Source organism: Primulina huaijiensis, chromosome 3, assembly GCF_012295235.1.
Source record: "Primulina huaijiensis isolate GDHJ02 chromosome 3, ASM1229523v2, whole genome shotgun sequence".
NCBI lineage: Eukaryota > Viridiplantae > Streptophyta > Magnoliopsida > Lamiales > Gesneriaceae > Primulina > Primulina huaijiensis.
The window spans coordinates 2,288,338-2,305,918 of record NC_133308.1 but is presented as its reverse complement, the minus strand read 5'-3'; the positions used below and the strand labels follow the sequence as shown (position 1 = coordinate 2,305,918).

At 34.1% G+C, this 17,581-nt stretch overlaps 3 protein-coding genes across 3 annotated transcripts; 2 read left to right on the top strand and 1 right to left on the bottom strand.

Moving 5' to 3' along the window:
• Positions 1 to 605: 605 nt before the first annotated feature.
• On the top strand, positions 606 to 3,170 carry LOC140972992 (uncharacterized). The gene is made up of 3 exons (XM_073435493.1): positions 606 to 1,252; positions 1,330 to 2,413; positions 2,624 to 3,170. Exons 1-3 carry the CDS (start codon positions 855 to 857, stop codon positions 2,924 to 2,926), a joined length of 1,785 nt encoding a protein of 594 aa, XP_073291594.1. The 5' UTR covers positions 606 to 854; the 3' UTR covers positions 2,927 to 3,170.
• Positions 3,171 to 5,846: 2,676 nt separating this feature from the next.
• LOC140972991 (uncharacterized protein At5g39865-like) lies at positions 5,847 to 6,944 on the bottom strand. The gene has a single exon (XM_073435492.1). The coding sequence runs from the start codon at positions 6,638 to 6,640 to the stop codon at positions 5,909 to 5,911; it is 732 nt and encodes a 243-aa protein (XP_073291593.1). The 5' UTR covers positions 6,641 to 6,944; the 3' UTR covers positions 5,847 to 5,908.
• A 3,827-nt stretch (positions 6,945 to 10,771) lies between these two features.
• On the top strand, positions 10,772 to 16,180 carry LOC140972989 (LRR repeats and ubiquitin-like domain-containing protein At2g30105). The gene is made up of 10 exons (XM_073435491.1): positions 10,772 to 11,053; positions 11,159 to 11,253; positions 11,546 to 11,707; positions 12,345 to 12,455; positions 12,558 to 12,658; positions 13,390 to 13,527; positions 13,902 to 13,950; positions 14,589 to 14,654; positions 14,771 to 14,890; positions 15,735 to 16,180. Exons 1-10 carry the CDS (start codon positions 10,918 to 10,920, stop codon positions 15,846 to 15,848), a joined length of 1,092 nt encoding a protein of 363 aa, XP_073291592.1. The 5' UTR covers positions 10,772 to 10,917; the 3' UTR covers positions 15,849 to 16,180.
• The last annotated feature ends 1,401 nt before the right edge of the window (positions 16,181 to 17,581 follow it).

The following is a 17,581-nucleotide window of genomic DNA, read 5'->3' as shown; positions in this document are numbered from 1 at the left end:
GATATACTTAGGGTATAGAATGTATCCGATATTGAATATTTTTTGATAAATATGATGAGTTCCGTATTTTTTATGAACTTATATGTGAAGATAAATGTCTATCGAATTGATATATTTTTTAAAAACGACATGGAAATTTTTTATGTAGATGGTATAAATGCAAAATACATGTTCTAATCTATGTCACTTGAATTATCTCTATCTTGGAAAAATCAATAAATAAAATAAATTTTTTACGAGATGATATGATGAATTTATATTCGTAAGATGGATCGACTAGATTCATATATAATGTGAAAAGTAATATTTTTGATATAAAAATAATAATATTTTTTATGAGTTAAGTCTGATATAAGATCGGTCTAATGAAAATATTTGTGAAACAATTTTACGAAACAATTTTACGAGAATTGTTGTGATAAATAATTAAATTGATGATATAAGATGATAAAATTATATAATTAATGATTCTTAGTGGCTAATTATTATATGCACTAAATAAAGTTATCCATGTAATGATTATCTTTAATAATTTTTTAATGGGGGGAAATAGGCAATTTGGCTCAAGCATAAGAAACCACGTCGGCCGTGCCGCCGCCATCAATGGCCAACAACGCCGCGATCAGGTCTCATCCATGTCATAGTGCAGTAGTCCATGGAACACCCTATTCCTCCCCCGTGTTCTTTTCCATGCTTCACTCGTTATTCTACTAGTTTCACTTTCTACAGGTTATTTTATCTGTGTTAGTTTGATTATATTAATGGAAATTGAGAAGGCCACTCCTCGTGTCTGATGGGAAAAAAGTAACTATTTCAGATATTAGAAATCTTGTGCTGAGCCAATATTCTTAGCCATGGCTGCGGCTTTGGAATGCTGGTCCAGCAGAACCAGTACCGACGAGGACATGGTGGAGCAGGTGCTTATGCGAACCCAGGATAGATCCGAGTGTCTTCCGGAGAACCCGCCACCCGCCGCTGCCAACTCCTCCGCCGCCGCCGCCAATCTTCGAGAGTCAGCATTGCAGAAGCGCTTCCAGCGGCTGAGCCGCAATGTGTCGGATGCCATTGCTTCGCTTAAGAACTCGTTAAATCTCGATTCGGCCGGTGAGATGCAGGCCACCGGGACTTCGGGCTGCCGGAGACACGTTTGGGGGAGTGTTGTACGGAGCTTGACGCAGCTATACCCCGGCAGTCAACTTCCAGAGAAGTTGGTCTCTAATCTGCGCAAACATTATGATTCTTTACCCCTGAGGTGAAAGCATTTTTTCAATTATCTTCCGTTTATGTTTCTTGGGTACTCAATTAATCATTTCCGATTGATATTGATAGCTATGCACAAGCGGGATTTGAAATGAAAGATGTGTTCTTGCACATTAAGTTGATGGAGCAAGCATCGGCGGAGGATCATCCGGCTATTATGATTCAAGAAATGTCTGATGATGAAGTGAATGGCTCTGTATTTAAGCTTACATTTGCATGTAACTCTTCAATTTCATGGCCAACCATGTCAGGGGCCCTCGATAGTTCTTCGATTTGCTGTAAGAAGTTACAAATCTTTGAGAAGAAGAATTTTACTCTGGGAATAGTTTTGCTGTTGATTCCAACTGGGCAGGAAAAATTATTCAAATCCCGGATTGATAACGCTCTTAAATTAGCCTTAAAGAGGCCAAAACACAATCCAATTAAGCTACCCTTTGGACTTTGCGGATGCCAAGAGGAGAGTACTAAGGGAAGGGATCTTGGAGACATTGAAGAAGATTGTAATGGTGATCAAAATCATAGAAATGGAGGAGAAAGTTTGGGCTCAAAAGTTCATTTGAAACTCCCTCTTCCAGATGATTCGATTGTAGTTTCTGTTGATGAATGGCAAACCGTAACTTCTGGTAAAGAAGGAGTGGGGAAATGGTTGTTGAATTATGATTCTGTCGATATAATAGATCAGATTGGACCAAGTACTTTTAAGGGGACGTTTAAGGGTAAAAAAGTTGGAATTGAAAAGATCAAAGGGTGTGACAAAGGACATGCCTATGAGTTCGAGCTAAGGAGAGATTTGTTGGAATTAATGTCATGTGGACATAAGAACATCTTGCAGTTCAATGGCATTTTTATCGATGAGAATCATGGATTATGTGTCGTGACAAAGTTGATGGAAGGAGGATCCGTCCAAGACTTGATTATGAAGAACAAGAAACTTCATATTAAAGAAATCCTAAGGATTTTGATAGATGCAGCTGAAGGAGTTAAGTTCATGAATGATCATGGTATTGCTTATAAAGACTTGAATACTCAAAGGATCTTAGTAGATAAACATGGGAATGCTTGTGTTGGAGATATGGGAATAGTTGCTACTTGCAAGAGTGGTGGTGAGGCCATGGAGTATGAAACTGATGGATATCGTTGGCTGGCTCCCGAGGTGTGTTTTTCTTTTAATTCAATTTTTCGCTTTTGGACTATTTGTTTATACGTTTTCTTGGATGCTTTATCTCTTTGTTGAGGCTAAATTATTTCTACAATTTGCTCAATTTAGATAAAAATTTCATTATTTGAAGTGCTCTATGCGTAAAATACTTGTTCATTTGGTTAAGTTACTAGATTGATGTAAGTTATTCTTTCGAAATAATAGGTCATTTCAGGTGATCCGGAGAATGTTGTAGAGACGAGGATGAGCAACGCTTATAGTTTTGGGATGGTAATATGGGAGATGGTGACTGGTGAGATTGCTTATTCTGCTTATTCACCAGTGCAAGCTGCGGTTGGGATAGCTGCTTGTGGGCTTCGGCCTGAAATTCCCGAGGGATGCCCACAGATTCTAAGATTGCTGATGATAAAATGCTGGAACAACTCCCCCTCCAAACGTCCACAATTTTCCGAAATTGTGTCAACTTTGGTGAGCGTCAGCAACAATAACACAAGTGCTACTCGATAGTGAGTCTCTTACCTTGTGTTTTCTAGTTTAACGATAGTAAATGGTGTATTAAAGAAAGCTTACAACTGAGTATTCCCCAATATAAATGAAAATAGAGTGTCAACAATGAAAATATTTTGTTGTCATAAAGTTGAAGTTCTCTCTTAATGTTGAATTTTTTGTTATTAATATTAGAATATCTGTTCTGAAAAATGGAGCGATACCAATATTTCTCAGTCTAACATGTACAGTACCCTTCGACTACATAATGCAAGACGAGAAGAATCCAAATATGCCTCTCTTAGTACGACAATTACTGCAAGTAATTGTGTATGCCTTTAATGGACCCAAATGTTTAATGATTTAAGGACTTCTACGGTTAGCTGCTCTACATGTCTCTATTATGGCTTGTTGATGGGGCCGAAAGGAAGAATCCTTCTGATTGATTTCATATTTTTTTTGTCTGCCAAGACAATGAACCACCACTTGATCTTTTTTGTCGCAAATAGAGTTTGTTTGGTGGTCTTTTCTTTCCATACTCAGTCCACAATGTCGTTCTTCATCAAAGGACACGGCGTCGGGGTCCTTTTTACCAGTTTTCCTTTATGCAACACCGAGCTCAAATGAGGCCTAGTCTCATTGTTGTATCTCGTATTCTGATCTTTTGATGAAATGATATCATATGCACATGTGAATGCCAAGATCAGAGATCTGTTTCGAATTCATCGACTGTGCGTGGAGACTCATGATGTGTCGGTACGTAGGATTAAAAGTCTTGCAGAAAAATGGTCCACAATTCTTGTCTAAAGCATGTGGTAACAAAAAGTAGTGGTACATCAGTATTTAATTGACTTTGCCAAAGGGGTGGCTGCGATAGTCTTGTTTTGTGGGGATGCGCATGCCAATCATGTGAAGTGCGAACCCCCAATTTAGTAGTCAACAGCGACGGAATTTTTATATTTACATATAATTTGTTTTATGAATATTCAAATTTTAATTGTGCAAGTACACAAGTCACAAAGATAACTGATTTTTTCTAAGGAAAAATAGTTTTTTGGTCTCTCACTTATTCAATTTTGGATTTTAATCAATTAAATTTTCAAAGTTTGGTTTGATACGCTTGAATTTTTGTTTATTTTAGTTTAATTGTTGATGTTGTAACAAAAAATATGGACATAAAATAAAAAATGATGATGTGAAATCGAAAATTGTTTATGTATTAAATGTCACGTTAGCAAATGCAACTTAATGAATCAAACCCAAAATTAGATATGTTAAAAATGGTTTTCCATTTTCGTAATCAAATTACCGTTCTAAAGAAAGTATCATATCTAAATATGCGGATTTGGGATTTGAATTTTGTATTCTTTCGTCGTATTGTTTTTTAAAAAACTTTGAAATATGTGGTCGTTATTTTCGATACACGGTAAATAAACTCATCAACGCAATAGTCTGCAAACCGTCAGTCCCGCTATCACTATCTCTGGTACGCTATGAGTAAACTCAAAAGATCAAAACAATAACCTACAAACTACTTTGATAAATCACATTGAACAATTTTTGTATGACAAGTGAGACAAAGAAAGGATTGAACCCTAACTTCTAGGTGTTGTTTTGGTCAAATTTTATACGAATTTTTCCAAATATGAAAACGATTTGCTATTGAACAAATATCTGAATTTGATTTTCAAAAGCGCCTATTTAACCCGAGTCACCGGTCGTCTAAATATAGCACCAAGGTGATGGAAAAAATCCATCCCCTACTGGTCAATTACGATTTTACCAACATCCATACAAAGACAATTTGTAGATTACACAGATTCGCAGTGTCAACTAAAAATGAAAATAATTTGAGCTGTGTGGATATTCACATGGCCACACATGTACCAGGTCATTGCAGAGTGTATTTACTGATTACTCTCTATAGTAGATAATATTTTCTGGTATGGTTTAAAGGTTAGTTAATCCACTGTTTACAAAATTCAGTCACACCATAATCATTTCAATATTTTGTTCCGCAAAGACACCAAATATCATTATCAAATTATATATACCTCACGAGTGCATAATCTGTTGGCGGAAATGGGATTCAGAGAAGCAAAGTAACTAATTGAGTCACCAGACAATCAGACCAGCTTCGCAGCAGAGGTTGAGGTTCTGGATTTGGTAGAGAGATTAAAGACAGGAATGGCGAAAACGGCATTTCAAAGATCCCAAAGGCAAAAAAACTGGCCTTTGTTTCCTCGACTCCGAGTATAGAAATTATTTGATCACATTTTGGTGAATGAAGAATAAGACATCTAAAGCATAACATAAGTATGTAAACATACCGAAAAAGTAGAAACTTTCTTATCAGCAAGTTTTTTTGGCAACATATCCTGAATGAAAAAAAGCATGCCATGTATTTAGAACAGACTACTATACGATTCGAGTTGTTATTTGAATCAACATCGATGGTGAACTATACCCATTAACATATCATATTTGGAGGAGTGTACTCGATTGTTCTATAGATATAAGCACATCAAACTACCTCGACCAGATTCTTGAACAGTTCACTTTCCATAATAAAATGCCAAAACTGGCATCTATATCCAAGCATACAACTGAATATCCTTCTGTGAGCAAATCATAAGAAACGAAAATGGAATAACAGAAGGATGACAGGGTCAAGAAAAGAAACAACAATAGATTCTGTATAGTAACACAATAACGGATCACTGTAGGATTTCTCTCCCTTCTTTCTCTTTTTTCATTTTTCTTTCTGCCCCTAAATTACTAACAAAACAACATTAAAATCAACACAAATCTATGTTAAAATCAGCTAAAGGACCTGAGAAAGCAAACCCCAACTTGGATTACAAAGCAAAATGGTAAAGAACTAAAGTTACGGGATGCTTTTCCATGTCATAAAGACCACTTCTGGTATTTTTTTTAAAAAAAATATATATAAGCCTAATGCTGGTACTAACTAAATAAATTGTAACTTAACGTAAAAGAGGTTCAGAGGGGTGCTGAGGAACAAGAGGGGCACCTAATGAGGCCATTCTCATTGCACATGGTACAACTCCGGAAGCCAGATTTCTCGCTGTTGTAGCACTTGTGACTACCGCTGCACACTCGGCAGAGGATGAATCTGTATCCACCGCAAACCTCGCACGTGCCAAGATCCGCCGCCGGCAGCCCCTCAACGTGATTTTTGAGCTGGCCGCTCTCGTGAAGATGTTTCACCTCCTCTACCCCACCAACGTACCTACCGCCAATGAAGACCCTTGGGAGCGTCAGCTTGGACTTCTCCGACTGGCCCAAGATCCTCTGCAGCTCGTCCATGAACCCGGAGTCCATCGACAGATCCCGCTCGTCGATCGACACGCGGAAGGAACGGAGGATGGATCGGACGGCCTTGCAGTCCTCGAACGTCCGGCGGACCACACGCAGGCTCGTGAAGTACACCACTATCTTCTCCGCATCCGGGATTCGAATTTCTCCGTTTCGCGACTGCTGGTCCGGAGCTTCGGGAGTTAACGACAGGCTCCGTAGGAGCGCGTTAACACTGCATGTGCGGTGGAAAATTGAAGGCTTTCTAGGTGAATCAGGGGCATCTACACCACCTCCAACGCAGACGCCGTCAGCGTCGGAGAGGAGGCTGTGGATATCCTTGAACGACGAGCAAGCAAACTTGGAGGGCGGCGAGTTATGGATCCGAACCCTTGATTTCGTCCTCCTAAGCCACATGGGTTCCAAGATTGAATCAATACACACACCCCCCAGAAACAGATTTCTTCAAATATCAAAACAAATGGTGAAAAATTCCGTTAGATAATGAAGGGATCCTCCGTTAGTATATTTCTCAAAATCAATGTGCAACGTGGATTCTTGGGAGTTGGGAAATGGAGAAAGAAGCTGGAAAAGCAGTGAGAATTTGGGTTTGGCGGGTGGAATAGTCAGAGAATCAACCCTTTTTCAACGTGCTCTGTTCTGTTTCCTTCCTTGGCTTTCACTCTTCCCACTCATCTCATTTACTCTATCTCAGTTTCATCTATTCTTAAATAAATATCTATTCAATTTAATTTCTTTTCTATTTTAAAATAAAATCATTTCATTAATTATCGACATAAAATATTCAAAAATTTCACCCTTAATTCCTTTAGAACATGTCAAATTTACTACATATTAAAATGTTTCACAACTTGTCAAACATTTTGTGCATCGCACGTATATATTGTACCTTTTCTTAAAATAACGTAGTGCTAAAGACATATTTTATTGATAACAAAAATTTGACAAACTAATAAAACAATAAATTATAAGCTTTTTTACATGGAAATTATAAGGTTTTATGTGTGTGTATTGCTTTATAAAGCCTAATTAAAATTCGATTACCATGTACTTAATATGTCATGTATTTAGTTTTTAAGATTAAGATAGACATTTATCTATACAAGTTATTTAGTAGTCTATAATACATCAGTTGTGGTTTACGATTCATATGAGGTCTCGCGTTTAAAACGTAAATATATACATACACACATGTGTATGTCACATATTGAAAAGGCATAGGAGTCATTCGAGTTGACATTCTTAAAGTTCTTTTTACCAAGAAAAGCAAAATCGGCAATTGATGTGATGAATTATCCGAAGAAAATGGATGGATGTTTTCCAAATGCCCATGTTACTTATTAAATATTGTTGAATATCTTATTTATAGTAGCGAGTATATAACGGAGTTTCTCAAAGGTAAAACTCGTCAAAACTTTTATCTGATCAATCATATAAAAAAAATTGAATTGATTGATTATGTTATCAATTAAAAAGCGAAATTACTGAACAACTTCATTATACATGCTGAATTAGTATTTTTAACTATAAAATTGTAAAGTGAGTTGTTTTTAGTGATCATTTAGAATATGTTTGATCTTATTATTCAATTATAATATAAATATTTTGAATCGTGTATTTTTTGATTTTTTTATATTGTTTCTAATGTATTGATTAATTTGAAAAAGTTGTTATACACCTGAAATAATACGAAAATATTATGCTTTAGAGGCCTTTTTTAAAACTGGACTCTAACAAAATAATTTGTCAGGAACGACATGTGTGACATAATAAAAGGGAGTCACAATACAGACTCACGAGTTTTTATTTATGAGATAAGTCAATATGATTCATGTTTACCATAAAAAAATATAAATTTTTTGACATAAAAAAATATAAATTTTTTATGTGCTGAATCGGGTCGAAAACTCATCTCATAAAATTTATATGTGATTTAGTTTGATAAGAATTTGTGTGAATAAGAGGTGGTTGAAATTGAAAAACAGGAGTTGCTTTAGACAAGAGTAACGGGTAGTTGGAAACTAGGAACGTTGTGTGCTGGATAATGTATTTTGAAATATTCTCCTACTAATAAATTTTAGCTGTTACCAATTTGTATTTGTATTGTTCTTGTGCATTCTGATTTTTATTTTTATATTAATTTTCAGTTGATTTACCTATTAGCTTTGTCGAATAATAACATTTTTTTAAACACTATTTTTTAACGTAGGGCTATTTAATCAACTATTTTTCAATTAATTTTTGAAGTTTGAGATAAAATTATGATTAGATCCAAACTTAATTCCAAACAAAAACTAAAATTAGTAAATTAGTCATTTTATATAGCTTATTTTTTTTAGTCAATTCAATGTTTTCCTGTTTGGCAAAAACTTGTGTGAGACGGTCTCACATGAGACCCACTCTTTCTGTTTTACAAAAATGACGCTCACTTTGTGTCTTTAGTGTTTTTTTATTTACAAATATCAGCTGTCTTTGTAAAATAATAAAATTGATATATCAATGACGTTTTAGTGACTATTTATTTATGAAAACGCTGTATTTTTATTTTTATTTTTATTTTTTTATATTTTTCCATTTTTTTTTATTGTTTTTGGTTTTAAAAACGAATCGTACAAACACTAAATATGTACACCGAATACTTAGTCTGATTTGAAATTTTAAGAATAATGTGGTATTATAACGGTTGGTACGTTTTTTTAGAAAAAGGCATGATGTACCGAGTGCCCAATAAAAGTGCGCTTTGCTATGTGCAAAAAATTTGTGGATCTTTATCTATAAATAAAAAGATATTAATTGAAACAATTTTACGAATTTATATCCGTGAGACGGATTGAATGAATTCATATTTGGAGCGAAAAATAATATTTTTAGTATAAAAATTATGTTTTTCATTAGTCGAATCTGGTAAGAGATTTGTTTCACAAAATTGTTACATAAAACGATCTCAAAAGAAAGTTTTTGTGTAAAAAATATACCATCTTCTTAAATCTTTATTGGATTTATCTAATTGGATGGCATTGTGTAACTAAACTCAGTTACACAAAATCTAAACATAAAACCTTACACCATTATCCACAAATATATTATAATTGATATATTTTTAATAAAAAAAATATCTCTAATTAGGTGTACTGAAATTTAATTACTTTTGGTGATCTAGAAATTTTAAATTTAGAGTTTTCTATAATCTATATAAGTCTAGTGGTATCTAAAATAGTTTTTTTTTTTAGAGTTTTTAATAATAAATGATATTCAAACTTGACTTTTTAAAAATATATACAAATCTATAGGCATCCAAAATTCAACATGATTCTTATTAGTATTGTCATATAGGTCAACCCGTGGCGAGCTGGGGCCAAAAACCCGTCATCTAACGTGCCGAGACATTGTTTTGGCAGGTTGATAAATTCTCTAACTCATCCCAAGATAGGCCGTGGATTAGGTGGGCCAGCTTGTGGGGCAATCTGTCAAAAAATGAAAAATATATATAATTCATTGAGTTTGATTTCTAGACAAATCTTAATAAAATTATTGATTTCAAAATTTTTCATGTTAGCCAAAGTCATTAGCATGAAAAATTCATAACTTTCACTACAAAAATACATATATTATCTTTTTTTTCTTCTCAACCTGTGGGCTGACCCGAGTCCGCCGCGAACCAGCTCGCACGGGTCGGAGGTTTAGGCGGGTTGACCCGTGTCGTGCTCGGATTGGCCGTGGGTTGAGAAGAAAAAAAGTATATTCACATAATAATTTTTCAAAATGTTTTAGCAGCTTATAAATTTGATTTAAAATTCATATACATTATCGGGTGGGAAAGATCTGTTCATGATTCAAACACGTTGACTAATATTTTATCAAGAAATAATGGGTTTCAATGTGTCACAACGTATTTTTTCATCATATATGTTATTTATTTATATTTTTTTGTACTTTTCAAGATTATATATGTTATTCGTTGGTTATTTGATTATAAAAATATGATTTGATGAGTAAATATTTTTTCTTAGTGTATAGTGGATATCCAACCCGACGTCAACGTTTGGCTCATTTTCAAGGTTTGCGTTATCACCTCCAAGAATTCACCAACCAAGATCGTCTCTATGAAGATGCAAAAGATTTGTTGAATTTTCGTCATACTTATTTGATGAATGTTATTGAGTAGTTATTTGATATATTTAAATTATGATTCAAATATATTCAAAACAGTTATTTCATTTCCATACATAACACAAGGGATTGTATTAACTTGTGCCCGACTAAACAATTTTCTTCGCAAGGATAATCGTCCAAATTAATTTTTTTGTTGAATCGTATAGTAAAGTTTCATCATCTTCATTAGAACAAATTTATGAAGATGTCAACTTCGATAAAATATTTGACAATCAAGAACAACAACAAACAAATTCTAATGCACGGAGAGATGATATGGCCAATCAAATGTAGATCGTCATTAATCATATTGCCAACAACGAACGTTAGGTTTTTTTTCATGAAAGACTAATTGATATAAAATGATATATTTTGGACCGACCCGCCACCTTAGTCCCTTTCGGCATATCTCGTGACCAATTGACCGCACATGCCTGTTATCGGACACACACTCACACACATTGGCACGCAAGCAGTGTTGGAGGAGAGTGAAAGGTGAAAGCAGTCGGGGTCGTAAGAAAATGAAGGTGAATGTAAAGTTCAGTGGCCGATCCATACAGTTGGAAATCGCCGCAGACTCCACTATCAAAGACCTCAAATCTCTCCTTCAGCCGCTCACCAATGTCCTCCCTCGTGGCCAAAAGCTCATCTACAAAGGTTTTATTTATTTCTTTTGCTGTATTAGATTTATTTTCATCTGTTTGTGGAACGTCGATTTGTTAGCTGGGTTCGATACGGTTTCAGTATTTGTGCGTTGTTCAGGAAGAGTTTTGTCTGATGAATTGACCGTGGCGTCGGCGGAGATCAGTGATGGATCCAAGGTCATGCTCATGGCGTCCCAGGGCCTTCACCAAGGGGTATGCATCTCAGAACGGTGTTAATTGATACCTCTGTGTTCCCTTTTTTTTCCTGGAATAAAGTGGTGGAGAAGAATTACTAAAGTTTCTATCAGTAAACAATTACGCAAAAAGAAAAGGTCTTCAGTTATAATTCTTTCATGGTAATTGATTTGGGGATTCAAATTGGTTTTGAGTTATGATTCTTTCATGTTAATAGATTTGGTGATTCAAATTGGTGTCGAGCGAAGTAAATTGAGGTTTTGCTTGGTTCGTTAACTGTATGTATGTTACATCGGTCTTTGTCGAGCAGGATGGTCCGATTAAAAAGGAGGCGGTTGTGGTGCCCAGTGTCAGAATGCTGGCTGATACAGTTGATAGAAAGAAAGAAAAAAGTGGGGATTCGGTCAAAAAGAGCCAAGTTGAACGGTGGAAGGCGATCGGGGTTATTGCACTGGCTGATTGTGGTCTCACGGTACATATATGTTATTTTTAACGCGGAACTAGAGACATCTTGACTCAATTGTTTATTTCTAAAGATTCATTATCATTGGATGCATTTACCATGAATAAATAAATTGTTTTATCCATCTTTTTTTGAAACATAATCATGGTAAATTTATTCATCTCTTCAGAAGATTTAAGAGGAAATTTCGATGATATATAATCTAGAATAATGTTGAATTACTCCATCAGGCATGGATTTTGTTGAAATGTTTCCCTGAATAACGATGAAAGAGTGTAGTTGGTGAGCATTAAATGCAAATATGTCCATTGTGTGGAGGGATCAGGATCATATGGTTGGATTGGATTCTTTAACTTGGCAAGTCATTTAGCCAAGTGGTTGAAGTCGGCATAAAATGCTATTTGCTGAAGGGTTAATTATTTTTTATACAACTGGAGTATTCACCTATTTAGTTCTGGCAAATTCTGCCCCTACATGCTTTGGAAACTGTCAATTTTGTTCATTTGTTTCAAATTGAAAAAAAAAGGTAACTTCGCAATATTTTGCCTGAATTTACAATGAAGTACTTTAACTGATCTTCATTTCATTTAGTATCATGCTTATATCAGTTTATGCAAGTTCACACTTTTCTATTGGGATATGCAAGACAATACCTGAAGAAGTATGGACTTGTAAACCTTCCACTAGAGTCCTTGATTTGAGCAACAATTCATTGCATGAGGTGCCAATTGCAGTTGGCTGCTTAAACTCTTTACAGGTCAACAAAACTTTATTTTCCCTCACCTTCAAATGCTTGCTATAAATTTATCAAGGGCTGTGCTTGTTCCTTTGCCTCATTAATGTACTCACACTCCTGTAGAAATTGCTTGTTAGTGGAAATCATTTATCGGACAACTCTGTAAAGTGGGAAGGAATTGTATCTCTGAAGTCTCTTACTGTTCTATCTCTGAACCAAAACAAGTACGTGTATTCATACTATCTGTGTTTCACGGAGTACTATTTTAGTAATTTTGGTTCCTCTATGCTTGATTGCTTGCATGAGTAGATTTCTATTATATTTTTTGTTTTTCATTGTTCTTCTATGTTTCTTGTCCTGCTTCTCTTGTGGTTATTATCTTAGATATAAAACAGCTGACTATGAAGCAACGGCTCTACGGTGGAGAAACCCCTGTAGTTTTTTCTAAGCTCTGATAAGAAATAAGAGATGAGAACTAAGAAGATATGAAATTGATTTCATTAATTCCAGAATAAAATTTATTTACGTATCCTCATACTCATCCAGCATAATGAAAGAGTACAGCCTGTGGAAAGAAGGGGAAGGAGTGAAACAGATCATACAGATCAATAATGAAGGGGAACTCGGTCATATTTACTTTAGGAATCAAAGTAAAACCAAAAGCTTGGGTGTGCAATCTGCCGGCTCTATGAATATTTAGTATTTCTACTACCATTAATTTTTGCAGCATCTCATTCAAATTTATTTTTTTTAAATCTGGGAGGAAACTGTTGCAGTAGCTTCATTTATTTATTATATTACACGAATGGTTTCTCATATTAAAGAAAAGTGATTTTTTTGTTGGCTCCTCCTCAGTTATGTATTTGTTAAATCTCTTTTTGTAATTTTCTTTTTATATATCTGGTGATTCTGTTCGGTTATTCTAAAGGTTTTTGACTTCTTGTCCTTGATCCAGTTTGACTTTATTGCCTTCTGAAGTTGGTGCTTTGACATGCTTGAGGCATCTTCACATTGCAAACAATCAGTTGATGTGCATCCCATCTGAAATAGGTCTTCTGACAGAGCTTCAGGTTTTAAAAGCTGAGAATAATAGGTAAGCAGCCCAAAGCCCCGAAGAATCAACTGAATATATTTGGCTATATATCTGTTACCATTATTCTTGAAGAATTAATATGATGTGTTTCTTGATGTTATTCTCTGTACTTGCTATTTTTACTTTCTTACAAATGCATTTACCTATCGTGAAATTCATCTCTGATACTCGAGTCTGTTTTTACGTGGAAAACATGCCTTGATTTTTTTATTTTTGTTTCTCAGGAATTTTCAACTGTTTGACCATAACCAGCATAGTGTAATACAAATCAGATAAATAATCTTAAGAAAAAAATCAGATAAATAGTGCTTTCATCTTGTTTTAAATAGTGTATGTGCTTTGATCTTCAAGTTGATACATCTTATTTGTTGCAGGCTAAAAAATATTCCACAAAGTATAGGGGGATGCATTTCTCTTGTTGAAGTATGACCCCTCACTGCCCCCTCTTCGATATTTTGTTTTCCTCTTCTATATTTTTATGAATTCAGGAAAGTTATTATGGTTTGTTTTTGTTATTATCTTGTGGATTGTGGTGGCAAAATAGATTGTTTTTATTGTGGTACATGGACACTCACATAAATGGTTTCTAATACACGGCAACTCCTTTGTTTTCCGCTTTGAATTTTTATCATGTTTTATTCAATTCAACCGTCCCAAATCAGCATCAGCACGAATTGGTCCTAAACATTCATAATTTTGTGCAGAAGATATCTCCTTTTGTCCCTCGAAATTGTGTTTCTTCATCCTCCCTATCCTTAAATGGTTTTGATTTGATAAATGATTTGAAGAGTGAATTTCAAATGACACTTGAGTGGTTATAATTACTACCAAATTGAAAGGATGATAATTTGAAATCCTCTTGATTAAATTTAGACATAGTTTCAAATAAGTAAATCTAAATGTATCCTTAATGATTATACCCAAACCCAATTTTATTTGATGGATTTTAGGTTGGTTTGGATAGACAGATGACTTATGTTACCAGTACACTCGGGTTAAAAACTAATCTGCTCTCTGAAAATTTTAAAATGATGATTCGATGGGTTTAATTTTGCTTTCAGGTTGATCTTTCATGCAATCTCCTGATTGAGTTGCCAGAGACATTTGTCAATTTAAAGAGTTTGAAGGTCTGACATTTTATTATTATTTCGTTCCATAATAAAAGAAAGTCATCTAAAAACTTTGAACTGTGAAAAACTTAATTTTGGTTGTTTAATTGTTTTTTGTGCTAACTTCTGTGTAGGCATTGTATCTCAGTAACAATGGAATGAAGTCCCTACCCAGCAACCTTTTCAGAATGTGTCTGCAGCTTTCGACTCTGGATCTTCATGGAACAGAAATAACCATGGATCTTCTTCGCCAGGTGTAAAGCACTTCCAGCTATACATTCTTTTGTTTTGACTATGATCTTACATCAATCTCCTTTGAAATGTCTTCAGTTTGTAGGAAATCCTGCGATTTATTCTTATGATATGAACTCTATTCTTAGTGAAGCATGAAGGGTACCCCAAGAGTCACCTAAAAGACCAGTCTTCTTCTCTAAGCCCGCCTCTTAATGTACACGTGCTTGCATGCATACATAAGTGCACTAACCTTTTTCCAAATTCTCCGAGAAATGAAAAACAATTTGTTTTGTGATTCATTGTTCTTTTCTTCGAAATGGGTGATGGTGGTTGTTTCAGAGTTATGCTAGTTACATTCCAAGATTTTTGCGTTTCTCAAAATTTCAATTACTCTGTCAAATGTCTATTTTGAAATACAATCCTCACAATCTCAGCTTGTCTCTTTTTTCAAAAAAAAAAAAACCAGTTGAGCACAATACTTTCCACAGCTTCATCTATCACAATAGTTTGTCAAAGAGTGCCATACTTGACGTCTTTTCAAAAATCCTGCGTCCATCATTCTCAAAATTATTTGAAATTCAAGTTCTCAAATCCCAATCACAAGAACCTCTCCTAAACCCTAAACCTCATGGAGTTGGCTGAGGGCATCGTCAAAGGGTAAGGGGTACAGGTTAACTTTTGTTGTCCAAAAGTACGACAAAGTCCCACTAGTCATCTAGGTCCAAATATTTCAACCGGCTACTTTCAAAGGAATTAATCCCAAACGAAGATAATGCTTCATATTGGTCAAATATTGAGGGTGGAATATATGTTTACTTTTCTTCTATACTAGTGTTATGATCATGAGAATACCTCCCTTCGCAGTTTGAAGGTTGGGAGAGTTTTGATAAACGTCGACGCTTAAAACATCAAAAGCAACTTGATTTTCGAGTCACTGGATCTGCTGAATTTGATGAAGGTGCGGACAAGAACTTGTAACAAGCAGCAGTTGAGCTCGGAAAATTGCATTTTTATGTAAAACACAGAAGATGAATTTAAACAAAGCAATTGTTGGCTATTTGCTGCGTTAGAGTGAAAACCATAGTACAGATAATCAGACATTATATCCCCATTCCCCTACCTCTTTCATAGTTTCCACTTCTTTTAATTTACCAAACATGATCATTTTATTTCCTGGGTATATTGTCCAGAGTCAAGACCCGAGAGAATACTGAGATCAAATATGGCTTGGTTTTCATCTCTTATTTTTTTGGTATTTTGTAGTGTTTACTCAAAAACAAAACATAAGGAAATGTGATGCACAATTTTTATTTTTGTTGTTGAATACATATGATTCTTAATTTTGTCGTGAATAAAAAAGTTTATGATTCCAGCAGCTTGGTGCCGCTGTCATTGGATAAAGTTCAAAATGTAATGAGTAAATGCCATTCGTGGGAAACTTGTGAAATAGTTGAGATTTTTTAATATAATTGGTTCGATGAAAATATTGTGAAATTGTGATGTATTTCAAAAAATAAAAATATAGTTATTTCTTAATTCTTTTCATTCTTTTCTTTCTTTTTTTTTATTTATATAAGTTTCGAAACATGATTGTAAATCAATGTTCATACCAATGAATAATTGGATTATGACGTCGAAGTGAATGTCATTCTTTAAAAATAGAAGATATGTGTTCATCTTTTTCATCATTTATTATTTGTATTTAAACATGATAAGATGGATTTCTATCTTCTGATTTTAAATAATTGATTCTTTTGTTTCATTTATGATGATTTATTATTTTTATTCATTGAAATTTTAGTATTTTGAGATATAATTATCCAACATCTTTGAAGGAAAAACTTAAATTATCATTATTTGATTTAAAGTGATACATAACCTAAAATATAAGATAACATAGACCAATTTTAAGGTTGTATTGTTTGTCTTTTGTCTTGTGAAAGAATAATAATATAAAAATAATAGATTTTTTGGTAGAATATATAAATATGTTAGGACATGAAATAATTAAAAGTTGTGTGAGCGGAATATTGGATGAAATTTTTTTGTCATTGTAACTTTTTTGTATATATCTGAAGGAGATAGTTGAAAACTTATTTAATTATTAGTTTAGTTCATTTACATGAAAAATATATGTCTAAACATAAATAGAACTTTATATAACCAAACAAAAATTATCACGAGTTTCATTTCAAATTAAACAAATTAGTTAGTTACTAAGAACAATGATATGTTGTCAATAGTGATGAAAGATATGGAGAAACCAAGTGAGACTTCAAAAAAACAAGATGAAATAAAATTGAGTAAGCCTTGGAGTTCGAATAACTCAAATAAACAAAATAAGGTCATAAGAAAAAAAAACAAAGTAAATATCAAATTGTTTAATCAACATCAAATCTGATAATGGAAAAGAAACATAAAAGAAAAAAACTTGTGTGAGACGGTCTTACGGGTCGTATTTTGTGAGACGGATATCTTATTTGGGTCATCCATGAAAAAGTATTACTTTTTATGCTAAGAGTATTGCTTTTTATTGTGAATATCGGTAGGGTTGACCCGTCTCACAGATAAAGATTCGTGAGACCGTCTCACAAGAGACCTACTCAACATAAAATCAGATATGATGATGATATTCTTAAATTTAATTGATCAAAGATGTAGAAAAATTAAAAGAAATATTGAATGATTAAAAAAACAAACAAGGAAAATAT